Genomic DNA, 19,647 nt, shown 5'->3' with positions numbered 1-19,647 from the left:
ATTATAGATGACCATATTACTCGAAAAATTTGGTTTTAGCCTGGAGGGGGATGTGTCACCAACACGATATTTTTTTTCCTTATTTCTCTGAACTAAAGTTTTGCTGACGACCAAATAGTGATCGCACAAGACGAAGATGACCTCAGTTTTACGATGAGGAAACTGGAAGAGGAATATACAAAGAATGGGATGGAAATAAACCTAAGGAAAACTGAATACCTAACAAAGGAGAATACAGAAATAAAACAAACTGGAAATAGACGAAGGTAAACAAATCAGAGGAACCGATAAGTAGAAGTATTTAGGTTTTATAATATCAAACTCTATCAAAATAGACTAGGACAGACAAGAGACTGCATACGAAAATTGAACCCGATACTGTGAGATAAGAATATTGGCATAAAAACAAAAAGAAGAATATATGATACCATGGCAAGTATCCTCACTTATGGGTGTGAAAACTGGACAATAAATAAGAAAATCAAAAACAAAATAAGAGCAACAGAGATGGAATTCCTAAGAAGAAGTTGCAGAGTAACGAGGAGAGATAGAATAAATAGCATAGAGATTAAGAGAAGAATGGGAGTGAACTCAGACATAATAGACTACATCGAACAGAAGAGATTAACCTGGTACAGACATGTCAGAATAGCAGATCAAAATCGGTGGATAAACCGAATAACAGAGTGGAGCCCGATAGGAAAAAGGAAGAGAGGCAGACCCCGAAGATCCTTCAGAGATGAAGTGGACGAAGCAATGGAGAGAAGAAATCTACAGAAAGGGGACGCAAGACAGAAAGAGCTGGAGAGAACGGTTGAGTGAAGGAATACAGTGAAAACTGTGGAAATCCTTAGTATATAGAAAACAGAAAAAAAGTTTATTTGACAAACGAACATTGTTTTTCGCTTAAATTAACTGGTCAAACTGCCAAGAGGCAGCTGGGTAATAGCTTGAACATTGAATTTAATCGAAAAACAATGTTTATTTGTCAAATAAACATTTTTTCTGATTTCTGATAGCAGCAAAATGTGTTTCGAATTACATAAATTACATACATTATTCTTTTTATGCAAATTAATTTAATTAGAAAAAAAAAAATTTTGGACACTTTGTTTAAATAATTATATTGTCTACATCAGCGGTTCTCAACCACCGTGTCGCGACACACTGGTGTGCCGGAAGAACCTATCAGGTGTGTCGCGGGATTTACGAATACGATATTTTTATTTATATTTTTTTACTTGTTATAATATACCAATCATGCATATTCTTCTTGTTATGCTCTTACGAAATAAAAAATAATATGCTTAATATATTCATCTGTACTTACCTACCACTAGCAAAAATTTGTACATAATAAAAGGGTGTCGCGAATCTGTAAGGAGTACGTTAGTGCGTCGCTGAGTAAAGAAGGTTGAGAACTGCTGGTCTACATTACTGAATGGAGAATTAAATAATCTTTCAAATGAGCTAGCACACGACCCCTATTCACATTAAGCCCCGTATTCATAGTCGGTACTCAAGTCTGAGTCGATGCTTAAGGTCGACCTTGAAAAAATTTGTATACAAATTTGTATAAGAATTTGTTCAAGGTCGACCTTAAGCATCGACTCAGACTTGAGTACCGACTATGAATACGGGCCTAAAAAACATCGATTACGTCATCATGCCCAGACGCATGACGTCACTAGTATGATGTATAAGTAAAAAAATTGTAATTTAAAAATAAAAATCGACCTGTTTTGGCCTTAATTTTTAAAATGGCCCATTCTCGAAGAAAATGAATTTATTCGATAATTTTATTACAAATTTTGATTAAAATATAAATATGTACATTTTTTCATACTATAACCAATATAAACGGCTTAAGTGAAAAATCTGAAATTGTTGATCTAAGCATTCCTTTATTAGCCACTGGTATTTGAAAGATGTTATTTTGTACAGATTTTCAATATCGCTATATTTAAATTTAATTAGTGCCTGATACAATTTGCGTATCGGATAAAAATAAAACCTTATCCACGAATTTCCCTGCTTCTTCTCTAATTCAGCATGGAGGAGATGAAATTTGAAATAGGATATTGCGTTTTAATTGAGGGGTATAGAATCAAAACTCGCTTTCTCCAAAATTTTCGTTTATCACAAATCGCTAAAAACTTGTAAAAAACAAGCCGTTGCAGTTATCACATGGATAGTTTCATATTGTAGAATTTATCCATAGAAATTGATATTACATAATGAGTGAAATCCAACTTTCGTCAATAATTAAATAATTATTGTCATTTTTGTTTGGGAAAGCGAGTTTTGAAGCAAACTTTTGGAGAAAGCAACCTTTGAAACAAACTCGTTAGGAGAAAGCAAGTTTTGAAACAATTTCCTTTTTCAGAGAAGGAATTTTACTTACAACTTTTGTTTTTTGCCGATTTTAATAGAATAAAAGTAATTAGCTTGATTATTTCATTCATAGGAGATTCTGACCAATAGAAAGCTACAGAAATCTAAATTAAGCTGATAATTTTTGATAATTTCCCGTCGTCAAGTATATTACGTCAGATGCCCTTCGTTGCCATGAAAAAATACATTCAGTGACATTAATGACAATTAATATTTTAAAAATTATAAAAGTGATGACTTTCAACCGTAAAATGTTTATAACAACTGTGTGTTTAATTGTACTAATTTGTACTTACATAAATAAATAACAATAAAATTTTGGTTTTGAACAGTTTTATTCATGAAATAATCGCAACAAATTGCACTCGATCTCTAAAATTTATATAGAATTTTTGCCCTCGTGACACTTTGACATAATTTCACTCGCCTTCGGCTCGTGAAATTAAAACTGTCAAAGTGTCACTCGGAAAAAATTCAATAACTTTAGAGCTCTTGTGCAATTACTACTCATAGTGGTACAACAGATCTTATCGGTTCCAATGACGGTATAGTTCTTGGAAGATCATGCCGTTTATCAGTAATTTTCTCAACTTACAGGTTTGTTTCTCATTAGATCGCCCATTTATTTTGCATCAGTGTTCTTTTCCTTGCCTTTTTACCAGATCCTACAGGAGTCACTTGAACATCCATTACAAAGAGAAGAAAATTATCAGTAGTAATTGCACAAGATCTCTAAAATTAGAGATCGAGTGCAATTTGTTGCGATTATTTCATGAATAAAACTGTTCAAAACCAAAATTGTATTGTAATTTATTTATGTAAGTACAAATTAGTACAATTAAACACACAGTTGTTATAAATATTTGACGGTTGAAAATCATCACTTTTATAATTTTTAAAACATTAATTGTCATTAATGTCACTGCATGTATTTTTTCGTAGCAACGAAGGGCATCCGACGTAATACACTTGACGACGGGAAATTATCAAAAATTATCAGTTTAATTTAGATTTCTGTAGCTTTCTATTGGTCATAATCTCCTATGAATGAAATAATCATTTTAATTAGAGTCCGGATTTCTAAGCATAATGCTTATGTTAAATAATACAAGCAGGACTATTTTCTTTTTAAATATGAACGAAATATGCAAAAATAAGTCATTTTGACAGCCCTTTTTTATTATTTTTTTTGCCTTTTTTGAATTTTTTACCCGTGTTGAGCTGGCCCCCCCACTTGCAAAAATTAAAAAACAAATAGCCCTGATTTATGAGCTATTTATGAGCTCTCATATTCCGCAAACTAAAAATTTTGAGCTCGTTCCACTGAGCAGGAATTTAATACCCTAGTGGGGGGGGCTGAGTCAGCCCCCCACTACTTAAAAATAGGAATATTGAATCGGTTTTTGCGGCAGAATTACGAGCTATTTATGAGCTCTTGAAATTATATAGTTTCGATTTTTGAGCTCATCCCCTTCACCCCCAAACAACCCTTTAATTGATTTAACTTAAGAGAAAGATGCTGAGAAAACTTAAAATATATCGTATTGCGAATATAATTCCTATAGCTTATATACTCTAAGAATAAACTATTAAATCAAGAGCATTTCGATTATTGAGCTACAACCCCTTCGCCAGAAAACCACCCTATCTTCCCGGCTTAAGAGAAAGTTATATTTAAAATGCGTTAAACTAATTATTTGGCGACTACATATCATTTAATAATTTATAAGCTTCCAAATTACGCGCATTTAGATCAGTAAATTGCAATTTATTTTGTATAGTGCAGTCAATGAAGGTAAAAATAAACGATTACCTTCAATTTCGGTGAACCTTCATCGATTTTCACGAAAATTGGTCAGTGGTTAGAGGATACGTCAAGAAACAAAGGTGACATGGTACCACCTTGCGCCTTTACCCTGAGGGTGGATACCGCCCCTTCTCGGGGGTGAAAATTATTTTATAAAAAATAACTGCACAAATCAATAAAAGAACAAATTAAAAGCAAAATTTATTATATAAGTTAATAAAATAAGTAAATACTTTTTAAGTTATTAAAGATCAAAGATTTTAATTATTTGTGAAAAAAATGCATGTTTTGAAGAGGTTTTTTGTTAATCACTGAAAAACTGTAAGTTTTTACAAAAAAGTTAATAGTAGTTTAATTCGTATAGCTTATATTCTAAGAAAAAACTCTAAAATCACGCGCCTTTCGATTATTGAACTTCAACCCATTCGCAAGAAAACCATCCCATATTCCCGGCTTAAGAGAGGGTTGTACTTAAAATAATTTAAATTAATTATTTGTCGACTATATATTGTTTAATAATTTATGGCTCGCAAAATATACGCATCTCAATTGTTGAATTGCCATTTTCTTTCTATAGTGCAGTCACTGAAGGTAAAAATCAACTATGACCTTCGATTTCGGTAAATCTCCATTCGTTTTCACGAAAATTGGTGAGCGGATTTTGATACTATCAACTTTTTCTGGATCTTATTTTTCATAGGTATTTCTAAGTACTTTGACAAGTATTTAGTACCTAAGTGTTATAAAATGCATCTCTTTCCCGTTATTTAAGCTTGAACCCTTAGATTTGAACAGTCGCGGAAAAAAATATACATTTAATTACCAATAACTTACTTTAAATTAACATTTAAGTGTTTTTCAAGTAAGCAATTTATTATATTTTTTATTAGCTTCAATTTTAGTGATGAAAACTTTTTTGTAAAAACTTACAGTTTTTGAGTTATTTATGAAAAATCGCTCTAAAGCATTCATTTTCTTTCCAAAAATTAAAATATTTGATCTTTAATAACTCAAAAAGTATTTGTTTATTTTAATCACATTATATAACAAATTTTGCTTACAATTTGTCCCTCTCTCGATTTGTGGGGTTATTTTTAATAAAGTAATTTTCACTCCCGAGAAGGGGTGACATATACCCCAGGCTAAAACCCCAAGTTGTTATTGTCAATTCGTGAAAATAAATGGCGATTTACCGAAGTCGAAGGTAATAGTTGATTTTTACCTTCAGTGACTGCACTATAGAAAGAAAATGGCAATTCAATAATTGAGATGCGTATATTTTGCAAGCTCATAAATTATTAAACGATATGTAGTCGCCAAATAATTAATTTAAATTATTTTAAGAACAACTCTCTCTTAAGCCGGGAATATGATGTCGTTTTCTTGCGAAGGGGTTGTAGCTCTATAATCGAAAGACGCGTGATTTAAGAGTTTATTCTTAGAATATAAGCTATACGAATTAAACTACTATTAACTTTTTTGTAAAAACTTAAAGTTTTTCAGTGATTTACAAAAAACCTCTTCAAAACATGCATTTTTTTCACAAATAATTAAAATCTTTGATCTTTAATAACTTAAAAAGTATTGACTTATTTTATTAACTTTATATAATAAATTTTGCTTTTAATTTGTTCTTTTATTGATTTGTGCATTTATTTTTTATAAAATAATTTTCACCCCCGAGAAGGGGCGGTATCCACCCTCAGGGTAAAGGCGCAAGGTGGTACCATGTCACCTTTGTTTCTTGACGTATCCTCTAACTACTGACCAATTTTCGTGAAAATCGATGAAGGTTCACCGAAATTGAAGGTAATCGTTGATTTTTACCTTCAGTGACTGCACTATACAAAATAAATGGCAATTTACTGATCTAAATGCGCGTAATTTGGAAGGTTATAAATTATTAAATGATATGTAGTCGCCAAATAATTAGTTTAATGCATTTTAAGTACAACTTTCTCTTAAGCCGGGAAGATACGGTGGTTTTCTTGCGAAGGGGTTGTAGCTTAATAATCGAAATGCTCTTGATTTAATAGTTTATTCTTAGAGTATATAAGCTATATGAATTATATCCGCAATACGATATATTTTAAGTTTTCTCAGCATCTTTCTCTTAAGTTAAATTAATTAAAGGGTTGTTTGGGGGTGAAGGGGATGAGCTCAAAAATCGAAAGTATATAATTTCAAGAGCTCATAAATAGCTCGTAATTCTGCCGCAAAAACCGATTCAACATTCCTATTTTTAAGTAGTGGGGGGGCTGACTCAGCCCCCCCCCCACTAGGGTATTAAATTCCTGCTCATAAATCAGGGCTATTTGTTTTTTAATTTTTGCAAGTGGGGGGGGCCAGCTCAACACGGGTGAATTTTTGTGCTTATTTGGTGCTTTTTTTATATACTATTATCATTTTTTGCATTTGCGAACAGCAGAAATTTAATTTTGATCTATGTAGTGCAATTGTGGACTCTTATCTCCCATTAAATAAATTGTAAACTGAAAGTTTTAAATCACTTTTGGAAAAGTACCTACTATCGAAAGTAGTACTCTGACTCTGCGATAATATGAAAGTACTCTGCGAAAAAATATGTTATTAATTGCATTTACAATAAAACCACAAAAAAAAACAATAGTGGGAAACAATTACACCTGGTTTGCTGTGGACGAGACTACGTATATTTGTGGAAGATACGTCGCTAATTTAATCATAGGTGTACTTCACGAAGAAATCTTGACGAAGGGTTATTTAGTGTGCTCAAAAGAACTAGAAGCAACAAATAACAATACAGTTCCAAGATTCGTAAATGACGCTTTAACAAATTTTTATCTTCCCGAGGCTGTGCCCACCAACAAAATAGTATTAATGCTTTTCGACGCTGCACCATATAATATGATCAAAACAGCATAAAATATTAAAGTGTTTTATCCAAATCTAATTCATTGTACATGTCTAGCACACGGCCTGAATCGCGTTGCTGAGACTATACGGCTGCAATTTCCACTTGTTAATGAGTTGATAAAAAATGGGAAAAAATTCATTAAAGCTCCTTTAAGGGTGCAACTTTTTAAAGACAAATTCCCTAACACTCCATTACCATCGGAACCAGTGTTAACTCGGTGGGGTAGATGGTTAGATGTAGCTTTATACTACGCCGAATATTTCGAAAATTTTAAAAGCTTCGTATTGGAATTTAAAGAGACTTTAAAAATTTAAAGATTTTAAAATTTAGCAAATCGATAAAATATTGTCAGGATGTTTTAGGTGAAACATAATTACAAAACAATCTTGCTTTTATCAAAAGCAACTTATGTTCTGTGAGTGAAACAATAAAATATTTGGAGAAACAGCAAATGTCATTAGTTGAGTCGATCCAAAAAATAAACAGTTTTGAAAAAGAGATGGAAGGTATCCCTGGAAAAATTGGTCAGATAATATTAACAAAATTCAAAGATGTATTAACAAAAAACGAAGGATTTCAAAAGATGAAGAAAATATTTTCAGTTTTAAATTGAGAACACGTTGAAGATATAAATAATATGGATCCGGCAGTAGTGGCAAAGTATAAGTAATAAGTATGCAACGATAACCAGTGTGGACGTTGAAAGAGGCTTTTAGATATACAAAAATGTTTTGAGTGATAGGTGCCGAAACTTTACGATGGAACATTTAAATGAGTAATTAGTTATTTCATGCTTTAAACAAAAATGATATATTTTCCTTCATCTAAAGCGTGTCGATAAAAATTAGGTTAAAACATTTATGTTTCAGTTATCTATTTTTTTTTGTTTATTCTATTTTATTATTAAATTTATAATAGGTCTTTACTAGTTCTTAAGCTAAGCCTAAAGATAATTATATATATTTTCTTAAAAAAAACGCTTTGTCAAAATTTATATGCTTATTTTCATGCTTTTTTTGTATAATTAAATGCTTTTTTTCGTAAAATTGTTATGCTTTTTAAGCGCTTTTTTGCGTTTCTTTATGCTTTTAAATCCGAACACTAATTATAATACTACTTATTTTAAAAGAAAAAAACTATGCAAATAGTTAGTATTAAAAGTTGATAGCGGATAAAAGTAGTAAACAAACACTGATGTTGCATCAGACAAATAGATTTATTTAAGAGGATCGGTACGTATTTTCGGCTGCAATGCTATTCAAATGGGGATTCATTTTTTTCGAAGCCTGAGAAAAATAATAAGTATTTTTGAAAAATTTAAACGCAGAATGAAAGATTACGTTTTTAGCGAGGGCCGAAAGTCCCTGAGAACTTCTATAATGTGTATTTTAATAAGTTACATGGGTGAAAAACTAGGAGAAAATGTAGTGTGATTTTTAATTTCAAATATCTCATTCGAAAGAAACTTCTTATATATTCTAAGGGACTTTCGGCCCTTGATATTAATTTAGTCTTTCATTTTATGTTTAAATTTTTTAAAAATATTTATTAGTTTTTTCAGGATTCGAAAAAAATGGACACCATGTCCGTGGAAATCGAACATTCGCTGTCTTTGTCATACAACGCACTCATTCGAATATAATGTTATGACAAGAATCAAGACAGTGACAAGTAGAGATGTGTCCGACCCGCTATTTTGATATAGCAGTTCATTCTGCTACTGCTTTTTAACGCTTTTACGATGATAATAAAATCAATCAAAGAGTTGTTTATTAAATAGTATTGATAGTGTATTTGAAAAATAATAATTGATTTAAGGCGTACAATTAATAAAAAGTTATTTATTGTTTATATATTATTTATGGAAAATCCAAGTATTTCAAGTCATTAAAGTTCAAATAAAAGTATTATTTTATAAGAGTTTGTTCCGATAACCGTAAATAGGTAAGAGTTTAGCTATAAAGTAAAGTGCCCATGGTGGCATAAAATGTAGTAAAAAAATGTACACTTAAAAAGCATATTTGCTTTTCTCCGTAGTATTTGATACTATTTACCAGCCTACATAGAAGAATGTACTACGCTTTTGAAGTTGTGCTTGTTTAGTAGTATTTTGCTTCAGTTTAAGTGAAGTTGGTGGGTGGACGTCTTCGGCGTAGGTATTTTTTTGTTACAATATGGCAGCATTTATGAATGTGTGTCATAGAAAAATTTACAAACTAAGAAGAAGATTCTTAATTTTTGGGGTCATTCTTTTATCAAATAAAATTTAATAATTATGAAGAAGATTAACAAATAACAATTGTTCATTTTTATCCTCGCGTAACTCTTTTGTCGCTTCGGATCTGAGTCACTCATTTTTACTCATGTAAATTCTAATAATTTGGAAGGTAAAAATGTGAATTCACAAATCACAAGCACATGGAAAACTAATTCCATCACGATTGGTGTAATGCAGACACGGCTGGCGCTACGCTTTGTAGTGATCGTAGTATTAAATCATTTGATGTGATCATTTGATATGACCACAAACATATTTACAATCGGCAAAAACTTCCAACAATCCAACATATAGTTTACTCCTTTAAACGAGAATAAAATTTAATGCGAAAATTATTGGGTTACCGATAGATTTTATAGATCATATTTTCACTATAAATTTAAAATTAATTTGAAAAATACAAAAGTAATTAATTTGATTTATGTAAAAAGTACTTACTTCAATTGAGCTAACCGTCTATTTATTCGCTTTCAGTAACACATTTCTTGTAACAACTTGCCATATTTTAATTTGCGCAAATAAAGGAATAAATAAACTCTTTATAAATTAATTGAGTAATACTACATTTATACAACGCAGTTCTTCACATGTTCAAACCTTATCTAAGCTTTCCATGGTAACAGGACATTATTAAAATAACTTTACAACTTTTTTCCTTTTCGACTATTTGTATAGTATATAAATAATGGTAACCACTGAATACATAATTAGTGAAAAAATAATCCTATCATTTATACAAGTAAAGGTTATCCAAGAACATTCAAAAACTGAACGAAACCGAAATAGCCATCTCTACCATTCTAATGACAATGTCGCTGTCAAACTAATGTTTACTTCTGCAGTTTCCATACCAGTGTGAATTTTACTACACGTAATTTGCCGTGTAAAGACAGAAAAAGTAGGGATAGCCGTAAAATATTTGCGAATTATGTACCCATAGCCTTAAATATGTGTGAGTTCCCTCCACTCACTTTACACGCCTCCTATTGGTCAATTGGAAAAAGACGGGTTTCACGCAGAATTGTCATAGGAGAACGACCGGTTTGATTCAAAAGCCTTCTTTTAACATTGAATTTATATTGGATAAATCTCATTTTGAGTCAAACTAGTTCTGGATTCGTATAGGGTTCAACAAACAGATTCAGAAAATATAAACAACTCAATTTCGGCCATGGATGGAGAAAGCGAGTTTTGATTCTATACCCTTCAATTTTCCTTTAATGTTCTTTATGATGAGGAACGTACTCACCGTAAATCCGATTCCAACGGTGGCAGAAAAATTCCCCGCCTGGAATTTTCCCTTGTCGAATTTAACTAATAACGAGGTTTTGCTCACTCTGCCAAAGGGCCACGGAAAGAACAGTAAATATTAGAAAAAATTGAAGTCAATCAGATTGCTCCGGAAGATATAAATATAAATTATTTCTTTCAGCATTCGAAAAGCCAAAAACATAACACTGTTATTGCGATGAAGAACAGAATTTTACACATTAAGAATGATTTGTTCATACAAAAGGATTTAAAAACATTATACAACATATTTGTGAACAACGGCTATCCTAGTAAAATTATTAATGACTGGTTGCACCAACAGATCTTAAGCTCCAGCTTAGCTAAGCTCTACTTATAGATAGGGCCTCCTTGAGTATCACTTACGTTGCACCATAATTCTCGACTTAAGCTTAAGATCTGTTGGTGCAACCGGGCATAAATAACTGATCTACAACTCAAATTTCTATGACGGGCAATGTCAAAACAGACCATCAAATCGCGTTGTTTACAAGAAGTTACCCTACGTAAATGACTTAACTAATAATATATGTATAATCAAGCTAATAAATTATAATCAAGCTGCTGAGCGAAATTCCCAAAATAAAAAAAGCTACAACTACAGCTTATTCTAGAAGCTGAAAGACCAGATACAGCTTCAAAATCAGAGTCATATAATTTATCAAATGTCTGGTCTCGAATGTGATGGTCAGTATACAAGCCAAACATCGCAGTGCCTAAAACAAAGAATAACGCAACATCAAAGCGATTGCAAGACACAGAAAAATGCATGTGCAGCAGCACACCATTCCATTATAACCGGGCTCGCGTTTATTTTATCAGATCAAAATTTTATCTACAGAAAATAAAAGAAACGAATATTTCTCGAAATGAACCACATAAATAAAACTAAGAATTAAATTAATTACAAAACAGATATTAACAGTTTGAGTGATATTTACTGCCATATTTTACGATACTTAAAATAGTAAAATACTTAACAGCTGGTTCAATAATAGACTTGTTGGACCTTTAATACATGTGGAAAACATATACCTCTCAGTGTCATCTTAGCGCTCGTGAAAGCGATTTGTATTTCATATTATTGTAATATTATAGTTGTATCTAATTGTTAATTAGTTTTGTAGGTTGTTCCTGATGAAGATGAAAAATAAAGAATCATCGAAATATCAAACTTAACAGAAATAAATATAGTTTCAATATAAGCCACATACCGCAATTCCCCGATAATTCAACACTATTTCATAGTGTTATACAACATATATAAGACAGATTTAAATTTTAAAAATATCCTTTATAGGCCTCAGAAAAAAAAACACACTAACAAGAAATTATATTTTAATTTGATTGCTTTTTCTTTCTGTTCTCTATGTATCAGAGTTAAAATACATTTTCCAAAGATCTCATAATATAAAAACATAAGAAAATAATTATGCTCACTCCTGGTGATTGATCTAAATTTTAGGGCGCATATGAAATGCCTCCCGAAGACGGGTTTCTTACCTGTCGCTAAAATGGTCACATACGAATTGCCTCCCAAGCTCTAAGTAAATTACATGCTTCTAATCTTTATGTGAAGGTGAGACGTTGCCACATCTTCGTCTCTTTGTAAATTTTCGGAAAAATTGGTATTTTGTTATTTAATTTCAACCGTTCAACCTTTATGTAGGTATTAAACATTATTGACACTATAATATAGTTTAATATTATTTCTAATAATTTGTCTTTATAGTTTAAATATTATTTCAATAATAATTCTTTTATATTTTTCATATTTATAAAGTAGTATTTATAAATTTCAATTAACTTATACATATAGAATTAGTTCTATAACCATTATATTATATAATAACCATTATTTTTTGTTATTAATAATTTGAGAAAAAATAAATAAAAAAGTATTTTATAGATTTATTAAAGATAATATCACAAAAAACTTATTTGGGTGGACTTATTTTACAAAATTTGTATAGAAATATAAAATTACAAAATATTTTTCCTAAATTTATATGATACTACTTTGACAAACTCTAATCTACTTATTTTACATTCTCTTAATTCTAAATTTTTTTCTATATTTATTTGAAATTGTAAAATTATATCAATAAAATTAATAATGTTGAGATGAGGGCAGTAGAAAGAAGAATAATTATACTTGGAATGAAAACTTTCGCATGGGTTTGTGGTTCTTTGTAAGGATGAAGAGTCTCAGCCCAAAGATGTGAAGGAAATGTCGAATTTTTAGATATGTCATTATGCATCAACTGCATTAAGACTTAGAAAAATCAAAATAGATAGTACCTATTTAAATTATGATTTGCCAACATTGTGTCATTATAATGAGATTAAATAGACAAAATATCAGCCTAAATGATTAACAAAACGGAGGCGTTTCGATTGTACCTGGGAGGCATTTCATTTATGAAAATATTTACCTGAAAATGTGGGAGGCATTTCGATAACGCCGAAATTTTAGAATGTATTGTGTCCATTATCTTCTGTTGTTTCATACTTGTGTTATTTGAACATGTTGTGTACTAATACAATATAATATTTTGTTAACATTTACATTTTTGTGTTACATTACATAGTCTTGATCAGTGGCGTAGCGTAGTGGGGGCGGCAGGGGCGGCGCGCCCCGGCGGGCACTTTTTAGGGGGCGGCAAAATTTAACAATAAATAATAAAAATATTTTGTAAATATTTGAACCATTTTATATTTTTAGCGCAACTACAAATTCGGACCGATTGAAAGGAGCACGGAATTTTTCATTACATACTTATTTTGTGACCAATTCGGGGAATTCCTTTTCTTTGAATGATATTTTGTAGCGACTGGCAACAACGTCTATAGTCTATACTGACTTGTGGGAATTCCCCGTTTATGACTAACCATCAGCACAACTTTTTTCGGCACTTTAGAACGTTGCCTATTCTTTTTTTTTTCTCATCGACACATCGTTGGGACGTTCTGATAGCAGCTACAGGCAAAAGAAGGATTCAAGACACGCGGTGGAGTGCAAGAGACGATGCCGTAAATGTGACATGGCATCATTACAAAGACATTCTCGTCACTTTGGAAAAACTGACAGAGGCAGGTGAAAGCTTAAACACTAGGACAGATGCAGGTGCTTTACTAGTTTCGATGCAGTCATTTTCCTTTATTTGTTTTTTAGGCCTGTGGCAACCGGTGCTACATGAAGTGAATGATGTACAAAAATACAAACAAGGGGACTTGACACAAAATTGTGCGCTCAGAAAGTAAATGCTTTGCAGATAATATTGTCAGAGAAAAGAGAGGAATGGGCAAATGGAGCTGTAGGTTATGCAAAAATATGTGTGAAGAACTTGGAATTTCCATAAATTCTCGGAGGCGCATAACAAGAAAGCATATTTTTGATGACGGAAAAATGAGTTGAGACGAAAGCTGTTTTCTTCGTTAGATAGAGTTATTGTAGAAATTCGTGAGCATTTTCAACAGCAACAGAATTTAACGGATAAGTTTGTTTATCTAACGCCTGCTATATTATTAGATCCAGACAACACTGAACGTAATCTAGACTACGCATCTGACGAAATTGACGAGCAGGATTTCAAGCTGGAAAAACTTCGACTGCGGACTTTCGTTGCTGCTACAGGCAACGAAATTGATTAATGCAGACTCACTTGAATTATTTAAATTTATTGTTAAATCCAAGCTGAAAGATACTCTGCCCAATATTTTAATAATGTTTCGAATATTTTTCACAGTTGCTATAAGCAATGCCAGCTAGGAGAAGAGTTTTTCAAAATTGAAAATGAAAGATATTTAAGATCGACAATAATAATAGGTACTCAATTTGGCTATTTTGTCTATTGAGCAAGAGGTGTGTGATGCGATAGACATTTATGGTGCAATAAAAGACTTTGCTTTAAAAAAAGTAGACGTAGAAATTTTTAATTGAAGACGGAAGTTTTGTTTTTAATTCTAACAAATACTCATATTACTTTTCAATAAAAATAAAAATATAACATTATAGTATCGTTCTACATATATTCTATATTCTATTTTTTTTTTAATTCTAATTAAAAATTGATTTTAAATTTTGTCGATCGTCAAGGTGTACCTAATCTTAAGTGATAGGTACCTAAGTTATATCAATGTATCTAATTGGTTAAAATAAAAGAATTTTTGTATTAATAAACGTGATTGTAAAACTTAGATAAACTTTTTTATTTAAAATCTAACCTGTATAATGCAAAATAATGATGACTGTTCTCGCCGAAAAGTTCTCTATAATTAATATATGTAATGTTATACAATAAATTGAAATACCTAAATAAGAGGGCGGCATAATTGTCTTCCGCCCCGGGCGGCCGACACTCACGCTACGCCACTGGTCTTGATGAAGGGATCAAACAATCCCGAAAGCTAGACAAAAATTGAAAAGTGTTTTTTGGATATCCTGACCAATTTTCTGACTGCAACCCTAATAGACTAGTTGTTTGTTGATATTGACAGTCACTAATATCCAGTAATTCTTGTATATATTTAAAATTAATTAGAACCTGATATAACTTGCGTATCGGATAAAAATAAAACCTTATCCATTTAATTTCCCTGCTTCTTCTTTAATACGGCAGAGATGAAATTTGAAATAGGATATTGCGTTTTAATTTTCCTTGAATGTTCTTTATGATGAGGAACGTACTCACCGTAAATCCGATTCCAACGGTGGCAGAAAAATTCCCCGACTGGAATTTTCCCGTGTCGAATTTAACTAATAACGAGGTTTTGCCCACTCCGCTGTCTCCCAGCAAAATTGTCTGCAAACCAAAATGAAGTATTAGTTATTTTTAGATGCAAGCCAATTACGTGCTAATCCGATAAAAAATATACTTTATTTGGAACGTTATTTACAGATCCAACCACAAAACATTGAACCTACATAATAATATAGAATCATGAAATTCATAAAAAAAAGCTTAAAGAAAAATAGTGGAAAAAATTTCTAAATTCATATAGATGAACAAAATAGGTTGGAGCTAATTAAAAATAAATTTAATTTTTATTTAATTTCATGTTATAACTGTTAGAATATACAACATTAAAAGTTGATATTGCTCTATGGTTGTGAATTTATGTATTTGACAGTACAGACAGTTCTAAAATATAATGTCAAGAAAATAAAATGTCAGTTATGTTCAAGTAAAAGGTTTTTCCTATTGTCCTGTACAGTGACGGTTTAAGGCATCATGGGGCCCTAGGCGGCCATAAGAAGTAGGACCCTTTATAGCGACCATTTACTTAAAACAAATTTACAGATATTTATGTTATTACGACAATGTAAAAAAGACCATTTTTTTTACATTTCGCAACAACTTCTCATTAATAGTCCATAGCTAGTATGCCAAAAAAAGGGATATTGTGTCGATATGTGATTTTGCCCTGGGTATCAGTGCCACTCCTTCGGGGGTGAAAAAACATACATTCAAAGTAAGTGCGGAAATGGATAAAATGATTAATTTTATGTAAGTAACCATTGTTCTATCGAGTTTTATCACTAAATCAATACTTTTTGAGTTATTTGCGAGTGAATATGTCCATTTTTCAACAAAAAAAAACACATTTTAGACGGTTTTTCGCAAATAACTACAAAATTAAGTATTTTATCGAAAAAATATTCTTAGAAAAAATATAGCGTATAAAAATTTAAAAAATGGTGTATGTATGAAGTATGTAGAATGTAGACCCAGTATAAGCAGAACTGGAGCTAATGAAAAGTAGATTATTATTCGACAAATTTCAAATCAAATATTTCAACGTAAATAACCAAAAAATGAAGCACTTTTCGGTGAAAAATCATCACAACTTTCATCACAAGTGTTAAAAAAGTTTTATTCTTGTTTTTTTTAATCAAAATTAAGCAAGTAAAGCTTAACATAATGTTGTTTCCTTTTTTTGGTAAAAAAATCTTGAAAATTTATGAAAATCTTGAAAAAACTTATAAGTATATTATTTATATGATCTGTAAGTTTCACCGGTTCACAGTGCTTATATTTCAAAACATTAGGATTTAAAGTAAAACAAATTTTTTGAGATTTTGAAAAAAAAATGTATTTTTTTCAAAATAATTTAAAAATTATTTTGCAATTTTAATAAGCAAGTAAAGCTTAACATAATGTTGTTTCCTTTTTTTGGTAAAAAAATCTTGAAAATTTATGAAAATCTTGAAAAAACTTATAAGTATATTATTTATATGATCTGTAAGTTTCACCGGTTCACAGTGCTTATATTTCAAAACATTAGGATTTAAAGTAAAACAAATTTTTTGAGATTTTGAAAAAAAAATGTATTTTTTTCAAAATAATTTAAAAATTATTAGTGGTACCCAAAAATTTAAAGAGTAAAAAATGTAGGTTTTGCTTTTCTGAATATTTCAGATTTTTGCTTTTTTGGAAGATAAAAATTGGTTTCAAAATTTGCATACCCTGGGTAGAGAATTTTTCATTTATTAAAAATTAATAAATGAAAATAGTTTCTATCCTTGTGGGATCCAGGGCGGTCTTAACCCGGGGGTGCAAGGGGTGCGAGGCACCCGGGCGCCAAGTCCAAGGGGCGCAAGCCGAACACTTGCTAGGCTCCTTAAAGAAAGTCCAAATAACACAAACATATAAGTGCACTTTCGGTTTTTCTACACAGGTTAATTAATGCTTAAACCTATTTAGATTATTCCGAAAATAATTTCAAAAACACTATTTTGACCAATATTGAATGTCGAGTGACAAAGAATTACCATCTTGTAAAAATTATCAGCTTTTTATGCTAGAAATTTTTTTAAAAAACAAGAATAATCCTTTTTTAAACATTTAAACAAGGTATGATGAGTTTTCCATGAAAAGTGCTTCATTTTTTTTTATTATTTCACGTTGAAATATTCGATTTGGAATTTAACGAATAAGAACCTACTTTTCATTAGCTACAGCTCTGCTTCTACTGGGTCTACAGACTGCACACATACACCATTTGTTCTTTTTTAAAAGCTATATTTTTGCTAAGAATATTTTTTCGATAAAATACTTACTTTTTGAGTTATTGGCGAAAAACCGTCTAAAAACGTGTTATTTTTTGTTGAAAAAATGAAGATATTCACTTGCAAATAACTCGAAATGTATTGACTTGATGATGAAAAATCTCTATTGAACAAAAGTTGCTTAGAATTAGTCAGTTCTGGACGTATTTTGACGGTATATTTTTTCACCCCCGAGAAGGGGTGGACTCAACCGTAGAGCAAAAAAACCTTGGCACAATATAACTTTTTCTTTGACATGTTAGCTATGCTTATACCAAATTTCATGTCAATCCAAGCTCTTGTTTCAAATCCAAAGGTTCTTTAAAATCCGGAGGTTTTGCAATATTTTACCGTGAGCGAATGGACTATAAGGCCCATCGGTGGGTAAAAATTGAAAAAAAAAACGTACCATACCAAAATAATTACCAGCTTCTAAGCAAAATTTGCTTGCAAAATTGATTACCAAATTGAGGGAATGATTTGGACGTGGAATATAAAAATGCCTTTGAAGATAACTGCTTAATTTGTCTTGAAGTCGGTTGTATTTTCCTGATATTTGACAGAAGACAAAGCAAAAAACTGAGTTTGATTGGAAATCATAAGTTAACCATTCTCTTTTTTTCTCAGTTAGACCTATTTAATTTTTTTAACATTTTAATTTTTTTTTAAATTACTGCTTAAATAATTCAATATTAATTAATGCATTTGTGTGGGGTGCGGGCCCCATCAAGTGCCCGGGCCCTAGGCGGCCGCCTAGTCCGCCTAATGATTAATCCGGCACTGGTCCTGTAATTGAGTGAATTATAATTGTTGATGGTCATTGAGTTAGTTCATCTAACTTAATTTATAACAGGTTACGGGCCCAACTCACCTGTGAACTGTGAACAGGTGAAAAAATATATGGCGACCAGCAATAACGATTATAAAATTCAAATTGACAAACTTGAGGATCCTGAAGACTGGGCGAAATGGAAATGGCACGTTTCGATATTATTACGATCGTATGCACTTGAAGACATTGTGAACGGTATATGTAAGTGTCCCGAGGTTAGTGAAAATTTAACTCCATTGGAAGTAGAGAAGCATCAACAATGGTTAAAAGATTATGCAAAAGCGGCAAGTTTGTTAGCAGGTACGCTAGGAAAAACTGTTGCCGAGCTGGTGTTGACATGTACTTACGCTAGTGAAATATGGGACAAATTACGTGCGCTATTTGAACGTAGCAGTACGCAACGGTTAAACATGTTAATTGAAGCCTTTTTTAGAGTCCAGCGTGATGAAAAAGAAGATATTAGTACACATGTTGCGAAGTTGCAGAAACTGTTTGTAGATTTGAATGATGAATTGCAGAAGCATGATGAAAATGTTTTATCTGAAAGAATGTTAAATGGTCGGATCTTATCAACTTTGGGTAAAGATTTTGATAATTTCAAAGATTTGTGGGACACGATACCATTAAATAATCAAACTTTGAATTTATTGATTGAGAAATTGTGTGCCATTGAATTACGTGACCAAAGTGCCATAGAATCTTTTGCGTTTGTTGCACGCAATATCCCGACAGAAAAATACAAACAGAGCCAAAGTACAACTACTACAAATTCAAATAAAAATGTACATCGTGCAAAGGAAAAATTTCCTTGTCATAAATGCAAGAAATTAGGCCATTGGGCGAGAGAGTGTCCATTGAAAAAATCTGCTAAGAATTTAGATAAGAATGAAAGTAATGATACTGCTTTTTTGTCTGTTGTTTTTAGTGCCTCATCTAATAATGGTATTGAAGCTGGGAAATGGTATTGTGACAGTGGAGCCACAAATCATATCACTACAGATAAGCAATATTTCTCATCTTATACAGAGTTTGCCGAACCCGTAAAGATATCACTTGGTAAGAAGGATGTATGTATGTTAGCCCATGGACAAGGACAGTG

At 31.5% G+C, this 19,647-nt stretch overlaps 1 protein-coding gene across 3 annotated transcripts in view; it reads right to left on the bottom strand.

The window, feature by feature from the left end:
- LOC114330512 (ras-related protein Rab-37-like) overlaps positions 1 to 19,647 on the bottom strand; it is a 489,416-nt gene that overhangs the window by 359,486 nt on the left and 110,283 nt on the right. For all 3 annotated transcript variants that reach the window (XM_050643008.1, XM_050643010.1, XM_028279856.2), the window contains exon 3: positions 15,360 to 15,470. In XM_050643008.1, coding sequence (XP_050498965.1) covers positions 15,360 to 15,470 — 111 coding nt within the window. The remainder of the gene's footprint in view (positions 1 to 15,359; positions 15,471 to 19,647) is intronic.

Source organism: Diabrotica virgifera, chromosome 2, assembly GCF_917563875.1.
Source record: "Diabrotica virgifera virgifera chromosome 2, PGI_DIABVI_V3a".
Lineage (NCBI taxonomy): Eukaryota > Metazoa > Arthropoda > Insecta > Coleoptera > Chrysomelidae > Diabrotica > Diabrotica virgifera.
Note: the sequence above shows the minus strand (reverse complement) of the source record. Positions and strands in the feature narration are given on the sequence as shown.